Source organism: Sciurus carolinensis, chromosome 14, assembly GCF_902686445.1.
Source record: "Sciurus carolinensis chromosome 14, mSciCar1.2, whole genome shotgun sequence".
Classification (NCBI taxonomy): Eukaryota; Metazoa; Chordata; class Mammalia; order Rodentia; family Sciuridae; genus Sciurus; species Sciurus carolinensis.
The window spans coordinates 63,465,982-63,482,008 of record NC_062226.1 but is presented as its reverse complement, the minus strand read 5'-3'; the positions used below and the strand labels follow the sequence as shown (position 1 = coordinate 63,482,008).

Here is a 16,027-nt window from a genome sequence, read left to right as displayed (position 1 = left end):
GAATTAAAGAATAAGGGCTGGAGATGTAGCTCAGCGGTAAGGACACTTGTCTTGCATGTGTGAGGCTCTGGGTGTAATCGCCAGCACCAATGGAAAAAAGAAGAAAAAAAAAGTTTTACAACTATATCCTCCAGTATGAAGTTGTATTATATTGATAGAGTAAAAACAAGCTATGTGAAGAGTAATTTGAGAATAAGATTTCTTGGAACTAAACATGACTGTATAAACAAAATGCAACAGACAAAACAGAATGGATACTGCCAAAACTTGAATGCATTGCCAAGTGATTTGTTGCATATGGATATGCCACAGTTTATCTGTTCATCTACCGATGGATATTTGGGTTGTTTCCAGGGTTTTGCTATTATGAATAAAGCTGCTATGAATCATCACATGTAAGTCTTAGGAAAACAGTTTGACAGTTTCTTTAAAAATTAAATATGTACTTACCATACAACCCATCCATTTCACTAATAGTTATTTACTCAGAAAAATAAAGACATATGTTCAAAGTGGTTTAGGCCATTGTATATTCATGCCAGCAGTGTTGGAGAATTCTGGTTGCCTCATACTTGGTTTTAATCACTTGTAATTTTGTAATCATTCTAGAGAGAATATAGAGGGAGTAAGAGGTGAGTGAACTGAATATTTGGTGACAACAATGGATTGTGGTAGTCATTTGTTCAAGTGTTTTTGAAGTGTTGTTCAAGTATTTCTGGATCTGAAGTACACATGATAGGATTACACTTCCTAGCCTCCTTGTATTTGGGTAGGGACATCTGACCAGTTGGCAAATATTATAGGTGGAATCTTTAAAAAAAAAAAAAAAAAATATATATATATATATATATATATATATATACATATATATATATATATTTCAGTATGTTCAATAGCAACATGCTTAAGAGGCTGTAGTTTTATTACTTTACATGCATGCTCATTTACCATATGGCTATAGAGGTCTTCTGGATCATTCATTTCATGTTCACAGAGCTGACACATACTGACATTGCAGCTGTTCTCCTGGAAATGTGGTAGAGTTCACTCATACCAATAGAGGTGATCACTAAAGTGGGTTTCTGCAATATGCCAGGTGAGGTTCTCAAAAATTACTGTCCTGTAATCACAGTTTATAAGTTTAGGGATCATCTTCATGTAGTTTGGCATGTGCAATCAGAAGCATGTTTGTACAGAAGCTTTCCTTGTATACTTAACACACACTTGAATCAGTATGTTTATGCTTCAGATCACAGGCTGTTTTAAATCAGAAAAATGTTTACTATTGAATTCGCAAAGTTCACCTTTATAGAGGCCACTTCTATAAGCTCTCAGTAAAGGCCATTTCTGCTGGGCAGTCACATTCAAAGCTAGGCTCTTGTCAAGAATTTTACAAAGTTTGGCTAGTGGTTTTTCTTTCATCGGTTTGTTCTTGGAGCCTCTCTGGGGAATTGTCTTATGTCTGTATGTCATCATCCTCAGAAATCATATGTATTTCTGAAATAATTGGGACATCTTCAGCAGTGTAAATTTCTGTAGGACTCTCCTTGAGTTTACTGGTTCATTGATCCAGGTGAGTCACACTCTTAATCACAAATTTCTACATTAGATTTTTCGCCTCATCCACACTTGCGCTGCACACCTCTTAGTTTGGATCTTAAATCTACTCCAAAGGTCTGTATGTAGAAGTGTTGGCCCCAGCCCATAGCTCTATGGGGAGGTAGTGGAACCTTTGGAGAGTGGGGTCTAAGAGAAAGAAGTTGAGGTCACTATTGAGCATGCTGTTGAAAGGGATATTGGGACCCCAGCTCCTTTCTGTCTTTTTTCTTCCTGACCACTATGAAAGGAATAGCCCTCTTCTGCCACATACTCCTACCATGATGTACTGTGCTACCTCAGGCCCAAAGCAACAGGGCCAAGTGACCATGGACTGAAAGCTCTGAAATCTGAAGTCATAATTCAAAATAAACCTTTTCCATTGTTAACCAGTTGATTATCTCAGGTATTTTGTCACAGCAACAGAAAGCTAACACTGAAAATTGGTAGCAAGAATGGGATTGTTACTGTGACTATTCCTGATATGGTTTAGCAGCTTTTGGAATTAGTTTGTGGAGGAGTTTGGAAAAGTTTGGAGAAGTGAGCTAGAGAAAGCCTAGAATGCAATAAGTGGAGCTTAGTGGGTGTTTCTAATGAGGGGTTAAAAAAATAATGCTGAGAGAAACTGAGTAAAGGTAATGTTTATGACGTTTCATATGGAAATAAAGACTCAATTAAGAATTGCACTAAAGGCCATCCTTTTTACACTGGCAAAGAATTTGGATACATTGTGTTTATACACTGAGACTTTGTGGAAACAGAATTGAAAGGTGATGGACTAGTTAATCCAGTAGAGAAAATTACAAGGCAGCAAACTATGCAGACAGTGATATGGGTATTACTGAATGGTTTTAGCCAAACATGCTATAAGAATCCAGAGCAAGGGTAAACAGAGCACAAAACTTTGGAAAACTTGCAGTTGACTATAAAAGGAGTATGCTTAAAGGTGCTGCCAAGCATGTGAAGTTGCTCAAGAGATCAATATCATTAAAAAGGCAACTACTTTGCACCAGGACAATAGAAAAGATAACTTGAAGCATCTTGGCAATCCTCACTGTTTAAGTGAAAGTATAAACTCATGCTACTTCTGCAGGACTGTCTAGGGTACTGTTTGTCCAATGATTCATTTTATTTCTCAGAAACTGCTTGTCTTGATTCAAGCAGCCTGGACACAGCACAGACCTTGGTGTCATCCTTGTGAAATTGGTTTTGCAGGCATGCAGAATGCAAAAGTTATGGGATCTTAACTTTCACCAAGGTTTCAAAATTTCATCTGAAGCCTATGCAGTGTGTGGCAGGGTCAAAGTTCCTGAAAGCAGCATGTGACATGGTGATGCCTGAAGCTGTGAGTGAATCTGAAGCTGCAAAGGAGACTCCAGGAAATTAGAGAGCCAGGAAAGTGGAATGCCTGCCAAGGGCAGCTGCAGCAAAAGAAGGTAGCCATATGTGGGTGGCAACCAGCAAGCCACAGGGGCAGGGCTGCCCAAGCCCTTGGGAACCCACATTCTGCCACAGAGTGTCCTGGATGCCAGACATGGAGACAGCATTTAATGTTTGCCCCCCACCCCCTGGTTTCTGTCTTGCTTTGGTATGATCCTTCCTTTCTGTGTCTCTATCCCTCCCTTTTAGAACGGGAAAGTTTACCCTATGCCTGTCCTACCATTGTAGCATTGTTGTTTTGTTTTAATAGGGGCTCACAGCTCAGAGTCTGCCTTGAGTTTCAGAGGAGACTTTGGACTAGGACTTTTGAGCAGTGCTATTTTTGAATTGTTAAGACTTTGGCAACTCTTGGAGATAGACTGAATGCATTTTGTATTGTGAGATGGACATGAACCTTTGGGGGCCACAGGTGGAATGGTATAGTTTGGGGATCTTAAATGTCCCACAGTGGCCCCTGTGCTTGTCCCCAGCCATGGCACTGTTGAAAGGTGGTGGAACCATTTTGAGGTGGAGCTCGGGGGAAGAAAGTTAGGTCTTTGGGGGCATCCCTTTGAAGGAGATAATGGAACACCAGCCCTTCCTCTCTCTTGGCTTCCCACTTGCCATGAGGTAAGCAGCTTTCTTCACCACATGCTCTTGCCAGGATATGCTGTATTGCAACAGGCCAACCAACCATAAATCAGTATATCTAAAACTGTGAGCCAAAATAAAACTTCTCTCCTAATAAGTTGTTTATTTTAGGTATTTTGTCAAAGTAATAGAAAGCTGACGAACACAGCCAGTAACTTGTGAGTAGAAATGCCATGTATCATTTCTAGTCAGAGATTCATTGCCCTCCAAAGTTTTCCCTTCCATGGAGACCAATAGCACTGCAGGTTAGACTTTTCTATTAGCTTGGATCACAGACTGAGAATGACAAAATCCCAGTCCAACTTGTGGTGGTCATTCAACATGAGAAGTAAATTTTCAAACCCAAGAAGTTTTTGAGTTATTTGCACAGTATGATCTAAGTTTATTCTGACAGAAAAATTCCTGACTTTCTCAACTTACCTATAGCTATGGAATTATATGTTAATTTGTCTTTTAATTTTCTACATAGGACTTTCACTGTTTTTAAACTAAGTCTTATAATATATAAGTCAATTGACTGAGCAATTGAAAATGTGTAAGACACTAAGGTGGCCTCAATGATTCCCACTTCTTGGTTGTCATGCCTGCTCTAATCTACTCTTAGGTGTAGGCTGGACTCAGATTCTCTTAAAATTATTAGAATGTAGCAGAAATAATAGGATGTCACTTTCAAGGTTACACTTTTCCTCCACTTTGGATGCCCAGTCTCTCTTGCTCTGGAGGAAACCAGCTGCCATGTTAAGAGCTGCTGTATGGAGAGGCACATGTGGCAAGAAAGTTATGCCTCATCAACCTCCAGCAAGGTCCTGCAACCTAGCAAAACCACACAAGTGAACCTAGAAGTGGGCTCTCCTCCAATGGAACCTTGAGACTTTATTGCATCCTTGTGAAAGACCCTCAGTCACAGGTATCCATCTAAGACTCCGGGATTCCTGACTCATAGAAATAGATAATGAATGCTGTAGTTTTAATTTATTAAGTTTTGGGATAATTTCTTAAGCAGCCAAAGACAAGTAATACAAATAGACATTAAGTGCCAGTTGGCCCAGGACAAATCCAGTTTGTACTTTTTACTCCAAAATGGTCATGAATGACACTTACTTTTCCTCTTTAAAACATCCCAGATAAGATTGCTTTATTGACAGTCTCAACTGAGATTATGATGTAACCAAGTATTCACTTATTTCTGAAATACTCTTTCCCTACCATAGCCAAGGTTTTTAAAATTCATTGATAGCATTTTATTCTTGAAAATATATTTTTAAAAATTCTAGTCAATTACAATAGATGAGAAATAACTGGTAGGATGTTCAACAATCTAATGGATATGTTACCTGGAAATCCTTTGTCTTCAAGCACCTTCTAACTAAATCTCTGCTAGACTTGTAGATGAAATTTTTGAGGTGCCCCTTATTTTATACACAACTACCCTTTATTCTACTTGTCTGAAAGATTGTGAATTAGGTACTCTCTAGTTGGTGTCTGGTTAAGAAATCATAGTAAAATTTCTATGAGTTTTTTGGGCTTATATGCATCCACCACGAAATTAAACTTCACCCACCCACAAATATAAACTTTTTATTTGGGTCACAAATGACATTAACAAAAAAAAAGTCTCAAATATGTGTGATCTTCCCAGAACAATAAGTCTTTATAAAACACTTCAGTTATATATTGTACCCTAAGTTCACATTTAAAACCTTTAAAAACTTCATGTTTTAGAATAATATGACTAGGGTTACAAAAACAATAGAGTTCCCATGTACTTTTCACCCAGCTTCCCCCAATAATAGTATCTTATATAATCATGGTAAATTGTCCAAACTAGGAAATTGGCAAAGGCACAATATTAACTATAGTTTTTACATGAATTCATTTTGGATTGTGTGTAGTTCTATGAAATTTTTATCACATATATAGAGTCATGTAACCATCACCCTGATGGAGATGCTCAGTGTTCCATCATCATCAAACAATTCCCTCATACTCCTCCTTTAGAGTCATACCCTAATCCTAACTCATGACAGCCACTTGTTTGTTCACCATAGCTATAATTTTGTCGTTTCAAGAATGATAGTAAATGGAATCACACAATATGTACCTTTTTGAGGTAGGCTTTTTCCCACAGCATGAGAGCCTTGACATCCATCTAAGTTATTACATATATCAAATAGTTTCATTTCTTTTTATTGTTAGGTAGTGTACTAGGTTTTTAATCCATCCACCCATTTAAGGACTTAACATATTGTTTCTAGTTTTTGTCTGTTATAAACAAGGCTATTGAATATTCATATACAGATTCTTGCATTTATGTAAGCTTTTCACAGTGGCATAATACAAGGTTGTATGATAGGTATGTGTATAACTTTATAAGAAACTGCCAAACTGTTTCCCAGAAGGGCTATACCATTCTACATTCCTGTCAGTAATTTGAGAGATCCAATTGCCCTGCATTCTTGCCAGCACTCTATTTTTGTTTTAATAGATGTATAGTGGTATCTCATTATGACTTTATATTTTCCAAAATAGCTAATGGTTTAATCATCTCTTCATGTACTTATTTGCCATTTATGTATCCATGAAGTATCTAGTGAATCTTTGACTTACTTTCTGATCAGATCATTTCTTACTGTTTAGAGTTCTTTCCTAGCTGAATACTAGTTGTTTATTAGATAGGTGATTTGTAGTTGTTTCCCATCCTGTTGTGTTCTCATGTTACCAGGCTTTTTAATTATGATATAATCTCTAAGTTACCAATTTTGGGTTTTATGGATCATACTTTTAGTGTCAAACATAACTTTTAAAATTCTAGAAGAATAATTTATATCCAGATATTTTCCCTTGCAATTGCTCCTTCCAAACTTGATTTTTCCAAGTTTCTTATTTATTTTTTACCTGAAGAACTTATTTTACTCATTATTTTTTAGCCGTTGCACTGGCACACACCTGTAATTTTAGATCCTTAGGAGGCTTGAAGCAGGAGGATTGCCAGCCTCAGCAACTTAACAAGACACTGTCTGAAAAACCTAGAAGGGCTGTATTTCAGTGGTAGAGTGTCCCTGGATTCAATTACTAGTACCCATCCCCTACCCCACAAATATTCCTTTAGATGAGATCTGCTGGTGATAATTTCTTAGTTTTCTTAGTCCAGTAATGTCTAATGTCTTCATTTTATCAAATTGTTTTCTGAGGGGTACTTTTACCTGATATAGAATTCTAGGTGGCAGTTCTTTTCTTCTAGCACTTGAATATGTCCTGCCATTTCCTTTTTGGCCTCTTTGACTTCTGATAAGAAATCTACTATGATCTTGTTACTTTCAAGATTTTTTTTTTCTTTTTCAGTTATTTGATTATATATCTGAAAATGAGTTTTGGCGGGCTTATCTTGTTTTCGCTTCACTCAACTTCTTGAATCTATATGTCTTCTGGCAAATTTGGGAAGTTTCTAGCCATTATTTCTTCAAACATGGTTTCATTGCCCCACTTTTCTAGAACTCCATGACTCTTAGACCTTTTATTATTGTCCCACAAATCTGAGGTTCTGTTCATTTTTCAATTCAATTTATATTCTGTTCAGATTGGATAACCCTAATGATCAAGTTCACTGTTTCATTTGTCATCTACATTCTTCTTTTGACTCCAGTGAGTTTGCTGTAGTTTTTAATCCTAAAATTTATATTTGGATCTATATGATCTTAAAGTGAGATTGTTCTGGTCCTTGATATTTGTGATAATTTTGCATTCTATCCAGGACATTTTGAGTAGTGTAATATTCTGGTTCCTACTTAAATCCTTCTTATTTTGTAAGGAAGTAAAAACATTCATTCATGTTATGGTTTAGGTCTGAGGTGCACCCCAAAAACTTATGTGAGAGACAATGCAAGAAAGTTTAGAGATGAAATGATTGGGTTATGAGATTCTTAACCTAATCAGTGCATTTCTCCCCTGATAAGGATTAACTGGGTGGTAACTGTAGGCAAGTAGAGTGTGGCTGAAGGAGGTGGGTCATTGGGGGAGGGGGGTGCGTCCCTTTGAGGTATATATTATATCCCTGGTGAAGAACTTTGGAGCTTCCTGGTACCATGTCCTGAGCTGCTTTGTTCCACCATACCCCTCTGCCATGATGTTCTGCCTCCCCTCAGGCCCAGAGTGATGGAGTTGGACATCTGTGGCTTGAGATCTCCAAAACCACAAGCTACCAAATTAACTTTTCCTCTTCTAAAATTGTTCTTGTCAGGTCTTCTCATTATGGTAGTGAAGAAGCTGATGCACAGTTCAGAATGCATGGTCTGGCCCACTTTCATAAGCTAGACAGTTTAATTTTCAAAGCCATGCACAATCTGCTTGGGTCTGCCCAGGACATCCTACAAAGATTTAAAGAATTATTTTCTCAAGTTCCTTTCTCTCCATAATCCTCCTTCAACCTTTAGTTAGGATGGGTAGTGGGGAGCTGCCACTTTACAGCTGGTCACTCAGTGCAGGACAGGAATGGTCTACAGGGCTTATTCCACAGCCTCAGCCAGACTCAGTGATAGGGGATGGGTATTTTTCCCCCATGGTATTTACCTGGGATAGGATAAATATAATCAAATAGGCCTTTTCCTACTGAGTCATTTTTTTCACATTCCTTTGGAATGCTCAGCCCATGAAGAAAAGTAATATGTATGCCACATTCTAAGCCTGTTAGATTTGTTTTTAAAACATAGAAAATAACAGCTCTATAACAAACACTGCATATAGACTGCTCACTATTGATCATTGTTAACATTGTATTTCTTATGCAACTTCTACTTTTTTGTGGCGCTAAGGATCAAACCCAGGGCTTTGCATATGGTAGGCAAGTGCTCTACCACTGAAATACATCCTCAACCCCTGTGTTTTATTTCTTAAAAGAACAAAATAATATAAATGAAATTGATAAACTTGGCATGCTTCCCATTCCCCTCTAGAAATTATCATGACTTTTTTTTTAAGATATACATAACAGGGTGCATTCTGACATATATCCATGGGGTGCAACCCATTACAATTTTGATCCCATTATTGTGGTTGAACATGAAGTACAGTTACACTGATAGTGTATTCATACATCATGACTTTATTGATGCCTTTTCACTTTATTATTTACATGTACACATAGGTAAGGATGCATGCAGGTAGCTATAAACAAAATGTATTTCAAGTATTATAATAAAAATTTATACAAATGACATATTGTATGTATTCTGAACTGGCTCATTCTACTTTATCCTTTAGGATAGCCTTCTCTTTTAATAGGTAAATTTAATCGCCTTACATTTAAGACATTATTTTCCATATTTAGTATTTTGAATGTTTTTCAAAATAGTTTTTTATTATGAACTTAATTTACTTAAATTTTAATCTCATAGTGACTCATCTGTGAATACATTTTCTTTTTACTTTTTATTGGTTCTTTAAAGTTGTATATAACATTAGGGTTCATTTTGACAAAATTATAAAAGCCTGGAATATAATTTGTTCTAATTCAGTGTCCAATACTTCCCCTTTCCTCTTCCCTCCCTCTACTGATCTTTCTGCTATTTATAGCTTCTTTTTTAATGTAGTGTCTTGTGGATATACATGGTGAGATTCACTGCTGATGTATTCATATATATATATACATATATATATACACACACATAGGAAAATTAGGTCAGATTAATTCCTCCGTTCTTATCACATCCATCCTCCCTTCCCTTCAATCCCTTTTGTCTACTCCACTGATCTTTCTTCTATATTTTAACACACACACCTTATTGTGAATTAGCTTCCACATATCAGAGAAAACATTTGACTGACATTTGACTTTTGGGGACTGGTTTATTTCACTTAGCATGATAGTCTCCAGTTCTGTCCATTTACCACCAAATGCTATCATGTCATTCTTCTTTATGGCTAATACTCCATAATATATATACCATAATGTATATACCACATTTTCTTTATCCATTGATCTGTTGAAGGGCATCTAGATTGGCTCCATAGTTTGGGTCATTGTTCATAGAGGAATCTCTATACTGCTTCTCAGAGTGGTTGCACTAATTTGCAGTTAGTCCCACCAACACTGTGTAAAGTGTACCTTTTCCCCTACCTCCTCACCAACATTTGTTGTTTGTATTCTTGGTAATTCTGACTGGAGTGAGATGCAATCTCAATGTAGTTTTAATTTGCATCTCCCTAATTGCTAAAGATGTTGAACATTTTTTCATATATTTGCTGATCATTTCTTTATATATTCTGGATATTAATGCCTTGAGGAAGTGGTGGCAAAGATTTTCTCCCATTCTGTAGGCTCTTTCTTCATGTTCTTAAATTGTTTCCTTTGCCGTGCAGTAAAATTATACTACAGACCTATTATAACAACAGCATAGTACTGGCATGAAAATGGGCATGAAAACCAATGGAACAGAAGACAGACAAACCCACATGAATACAGTTATCTGCTACTAGACAACGGTGCCAAAAACATACGTTGGAGAAAAGATAGTCTTTAACAAGTGGTGCTGGCAATATTGGAAATCCTTATATAGAAGAATGAAATTTAACCCCTCCCTCTCACCCCACATAAAAGTCAACTCAAAAGTGGATCAGGAATTAGACCAGACACTGCCACAGGTAGAAGAAAATGTAGACCCAGTCAGTACACCAACATGTCAGCACAGGAACCAACTTCCTTAATGAGACTAAGCACAAGAAATAAGAGGGATGGCATCAAATTTACTGACCAGTTTTGTCTATTTCTTCACTCATTGTTTCTTATTGAGTACTTTAAGATGTTTTGTACCTTTAGACCTTTTGATAATAGTCTACGAACAGGAAATTTTCTCAATCTTTGTAGGTCTGAAAATGCCTTTAGATTTTACAGTGGTTTTTAAAATTTGACTGGGTTTACAATTCTGTTGTTAGCATCTTGTATTCTGGCAGGTATTATTGAAAAAATTGGATGTCAATTTGTCACTTCTTTGAAGGATATGTTTTCACTAGCTTCTGAGTTTCACTGAAACTAATATAAGTCTGTAATAATTTGTATTCTTTTAGAACTCATTGTTCTTCAAATTGAAACTATACATCTTCTGTTCTGGACAGTTTTTATTTTTTTTAAATATTGCCTCTCTCCCAGTTTCTTTCCTGAACTGCTAGAAATTTTCAGTTTAACCTCCATAACCTAATATCTGTTACATTACTCCTCATTATTCCTTCTATGCTGTGTTCTGATTCCTTCACATCATTCTTTCATTAAATTTTCTCATTTGAGTCTGTTTAACCCATCTAAATAAGTTCTTTTACTTCCAGGGTTATTGTTTGTTTTCCAGTTTTTCTGTTCTTATAATATTTTCTCATTTGTGAATTTTAGTATTTCCATTATTTCTGAGCATTTAAACATATTTCAAAGCCCTAATATTTCTCATTTCATTTAATAATTCTTGGTGCTTAACATTGAATTTCAAAATTTTGAATCTGTGAACTCATGTATTTGTAAGTTCTTCTTTCAAAGAAGTTTTCTTCAGAGAAGCTTTTGTTCATTGCATGGTTATGGACAGTTTCTTCTTTTGGAGAATTTTCTTTTGGGGTAGAGAATTTTCTTTTAGGGCCTTGCATAGTTTCCTGAAACTGAACAAGATGTTATATTTTTGTTGAATGTGACTTCACTATGTACATGATCTGAATTGGTTTCTGCAGTAACACGCAGTCAAGTTTCTTGTTGGGTGACTGTTTCAACCCATGGCCTGAGGTGGGAAATTTGTTTCCTGCTATTACCCTGGATTAGTACTTACCATTCATACTCTGAGGTAAATGGCATTATCTCTATTCTACAGGCAAGGAAGAGGCTTAACAGCTTGCCCTAAGTCACAGCTATTCATTGGTGGGTCTAGAATTTAAACTTAAGGATATTACTCTCCACTAAAGTATTTGACAAACGAGTTGAACACTGTTCCAAAGAGAAATAATGTGCAACCTGACTAAATTGCATCTAAAATTACCTGAGAATCATTATTGCAATTTTTAGATACTTATTTTCAAACCATAATCCCTAGATGCAGTTAACTTCTAGGAAATAATGAGACTGCTTAAGGACCCTTGTTCAATTTTTTGGCAATTCCCAGAACTGCCTCATGCTCAGTAGCATTAGACTTCAGATTGACAGTGCTTCTTTGGCAGATGCTGTCCCAGGCTTAAGCCTAACTTTTTTTTTTTTTTTAATTTGAGTATCTACTCTGTCCTGTGCATTTGACTGCGTGATTTAAATAGTGTTATATTTATTTTTATGTGGTGCCGAGGATAGAACCCAGTGCCTCACACATGCCAGGCAAATGCTCTACACAGCCCCAGCCCAGGATAAAGCCTATCTTGATAAAATAGAGAAACAGTGTTGCCAGCTAGCCCTCCACTTACACCTTCCAAAATGATTGGTATCACATTCTATACTCACTGCTTTGCTATTGGTAAATCTGTTTAACAGACTACCCAGCTGTCTCCCTCCATGGAAATATTTTTCTTATTGTCTTTTGAAATGTATTTGAAGCAGCAGCTTTTAACCACTAAGAACATTTTACTTGGTGGATCTTTAATATTGTGGATAGTTCATATTGGACAAAATATCTTGAACACAAATAACTTTTTTCCATTCCTTCTTTATGCCAGACTTTTTAAGAAAGAATATTTGCGTCTAGTTCTTTGACTGCTTGGTCTTCTGCAGTGAGTAGCAGTTTGGATCGAGTTCTCAGTGGTAACAGCATGGGGGAAAGTCTACAGTTTTTTAGACTGACTGACCTCATCCTAGTGCCTTTGGATTCCACCCTTTTTTCTGGAAGTTTATGACTTTGGCTGTTATTTAAAGCACTTAAGTCTTCCGGGTCTACCAAGTTTTCAGCTTTGTTTTTTCAAATGATCTTTAATAACTCTTTAAATTTAAATTTAAAAAATTTAAAATTTTTTAAATGTCATACCCAAGCATACAAATATTTTGACTAGTGAAGTTAAAATGCAATGCAGCAAACAGATCAAAACCATACTGAAATTTTTGTTGCATCAGTTTAGCCCTAAACTGTTCTTAGGGCACCCAGGAAATTGTTTGCTTTTGTGTAGTTCTGTTTAAAAAAAGAAAAAATGTATTTTTTCTTCCCAAACCCATAGATCCTGTTGAATTCAAAAGAAATCATACACAATCTCCAACTTGCATTTTATAAGTTAATTTGTAAAAGAAATGAAAGTCTTAGTCTTTGATTTGATGCAGGTGGAAAAATGAAATGATCTTGTTTGTATGAATTTGTACAAATATTCCCCATTGGAATAATGGTATAGAGAAAAGGGGTTGGTTACTGGTTACCTGGTTAGCCAATCAAAGTCCATTAAATCATAATTTAATAGTACTGTTTGTTTATTTAAAAAAAAAAAAAAAAAAAAAAAACCTTTGCCAATTCTAGTTACCAGAGATCACCCATGTCCCAAACTGACTACATTTTCTAAACATATGGTATGGGTGATCTGACAGAATTAGAACTTATAAAAATCAGGGAATTAGCCCCATCTCCAGGAGGTTATGTTTGAGAGGTAAGGAGCAGAAGTGGAGAAAGCTCCAGGTGAAAGGTACAACATGTCTGAAGGCTAAGAAGCTAGTTTGGCAAAGAGTGACAATGCTCCTTAACCAAAATACTAAAGGAGTAACAGGACGAGACAACATATTCAGTGGCCCAACAGATGGGAATTACATGATATGAACAGAAGAAAAGGGAGAAAGATGCGGCAGTAAGAAAAAGAAAATCAGTCATTGACACCTACAAACATGCTCAACATTAATCATACATCCCAGGATCCCTCCTACATTCACAGTCAAATGATCAAGCAGATCCTCCATGCCTAAACATGCAGAGTGAACAGGAGCCAGCAAAGCAAAGGTGGCTGAGGAGAGTGCTCCAAGTGGAGGAAACCATATAAGCCAACACCCAGAGGTGGGAAAGAGTGGCACAACCATTAGGTAAATATATGAGTGATTTAATAATGAAGGACATATGATTCACTTTGACACTCCAACTACCAGCATTTGCCTCTGATATATTCTGGAGGCAAACAATGGATGACCAGCTGTGGAAACAACTTTGACACTCAATTATAAATTCTTTGACAAAATAGAAGAGAACCACTCTTTGCTTCAATTATTTATTTTCATTTGCTGGTACTTCCTGAGAAGGGGCTGCTCCATGCCCTGATAGCTAGCCTGTATTGAGAAAACAGTTTCCAGCTCAGGAAGGGCAAAGGTTCCAAGTTTGCAGTCACCATGGCAGTGGGTATCCTGTTTGGGCTGAGGCATTAGAGCTGGTCAGCCTAGTTGTACCAGCTGTGCATCCATGAACATCTCTCCATATCTCCCTTGTGTAAAAGTGGAGAAGTATTCAAATGAGATTTCAAACACTTCGCTTAGAGTAGTAATTAATATTTAATTACATTTCAGGTACTATGTAAAAAAGGAACCATGGAGCCCATTGTTTCTGGACTACTTTGTTAGGCTAATATTGTTTTATAAACTTTGAGTGTGGCCTCTTGAAGAGAATTCAATAGGGCACTCAGATCTTTTGTCCAGATCATTAGTATAAAGTCTAGTGATACTGAGTTATTGTTGTAACCTGCCACACAAAGAACCAAGAAATCAGTGGTAGAGCAAGTGCTTGATAACTATCAAGAGCATCTCAAGCATTTGCTATTTCTGGGGGAAAGTTGTGGCAGACATGCTAGTTGCCTACCCCAAACCATTCCCCTTTTCTTTCACAAACTCCTGATTTTGTCTGGGGCAGAAGCACGCCCAAGTAAAAGACTTCCCCACGTCCCTTGTAGTTAGGAGTGGTGATCTGAACCAATGCTGACCAGCTAAAAGTAATAAGTTCCTGGACGGAACTTCTTGGAGAGCATTTCGAAAGCAGCAAACTTGGATGGAATGTGCCTGACGTCTTTTGCTCTTCCTCCTCTTTCCTATCCTAAAGGGCTATGTGATACCTGGATGTGCAGTAGACACTTTGAAATGCAAAGGCAGGCAGAACAAGCAAGACTGAACGAGCATCAGCCCTTGGCTCATTAGCTCTGGACTTAAAAAAAAAAAATAAGCTACTATTTAAATTGAAATTCTATAGTTGAATGTTAGTTACATGCATCCCAACACAATTCTAAAGGGCCAAAGTAGCCTTCACTGGTGACCAGGACAAGCAGCCTTTCTTTAGCCAAAGGCAAAACGGATAATGTAACTATGGTTGTTGGGTTGGGTACTCTTGTTGTCCTTCAGTTCCCCTTGAATCTGGGGTGTAATGGTAAAATTATAAAAGGGGGCATTCTTCATATTGAATTGTTTATTAGAATAATAAATGCAGATTTAAAAAAAAAAAAACAGAAAACGAACACACTGAAGTGCTACTACAGACTAGGCAAATTAGTCAGGAAAAAAGTTCTTCAGTGGATATAAAATGTAAACATTTGCCCTGGGATTTCCCACAGATGGCACAGTCCACAAGGACTTATTTGGAACAAAAATGTGACTATTGAAGCCTCTAACTTCTGCAAACTTGCCACATTGAAAAAGTTTCTAGTATATCCCAAATTTTCTATGCAAAAAGATTAAATGGCTTCCAATCAGCTGGTACATGTTGGATACAGAGTACTGAAGCAAAACCAGTCTTCCAAAGTCAGCTGCCACTTGCTCTGCTAACTATATTTACATTTACCTTGAGAGAGATTACAAAAATATAAAGTACATAAAACCCCTACTTAAAGCCTACTTAAAGATGAAATATTTATTGCTTATCAAATGCTCCAGGAAGAGGCACCAACTCAGTACCTTGAACTTTAAGGAGAGAAGATTAAGAAGAAGCTCTCTTCTGTTCAGAAAATGGGGACTCATAAACTTCCATGGGTGGGCAGGTACAGACCAGGTGCTGATCTCCATATATGTCATCAATCCGGGCAATGGTTGGCCAGAATTTGTTCTCTGGTTTCACAAAGGGCTGGAAAGGACAAAAGATGAAAATACTAGGGGATGTTGTAAGAGTTTGTTCTTGGGGAAAAGGAAGCCACAAAGATGTTCCCATAGCCCAAAATACCATTAGCCCAACAAGTACTGAAAGCTATTCTGTAATAATAAAAAAAATAAAATAAAAAAAAAAAAAACTAGCCAGTGCAGTCGCGCACACCTATAATCCCAGGAACTTGGGAGGCTAAGGCAGGAAGATAACAAGTTTGAGGCCAGCCTCAACATCTTAGCAAGGCCCTGTGCAATTTAGGGATGCCCCATCTTAAAACATAAAAAGGGCTGGATATGTGGCTCTCTAGGTTCAATCCCCAGAACCCCTCCAAAAAC

At 37.0% G+C, this 16,027-nt stretch overlaps 1 protein-coding gene across 4 annotated transcripts in view; it reads right to left on the bottom strand.

Annotated features, from left to right (window-relative positions):
• Nucleotides 1–10,197: 10,197 nt before the first annotated feature.
• Gldc (glycine decarboxylase) overlaps nucleotides 10,198–16,027 on the bottom strand; it is a 95,382-nt gene continuing 89,552 nt past the window's right edge. For 2 of the 4 annotated variants that reach the window (XR_007105031.1, XM_047525446.1), the window contains exon 25: nucleotides 15,450–15,674. Coding sequence is in view for 3 of the 4 variants with exons in the window: in XM_047525446.1 (XP_047381402.1) it covers nucleotides 15,531–15,674 (144 nt within the window). In the remaining variant the exon portion in view is untranslated. Of the gene's footprint in view, nucleotides 11,299–13,119; nucleotides 14,056–15,449; nucleotides 15,675–16,027 lie in introns of those variants that run through there. The other 2 variants (XM_047525447.1, XM_047525445.1) reach the window with 2 other exon arrangements.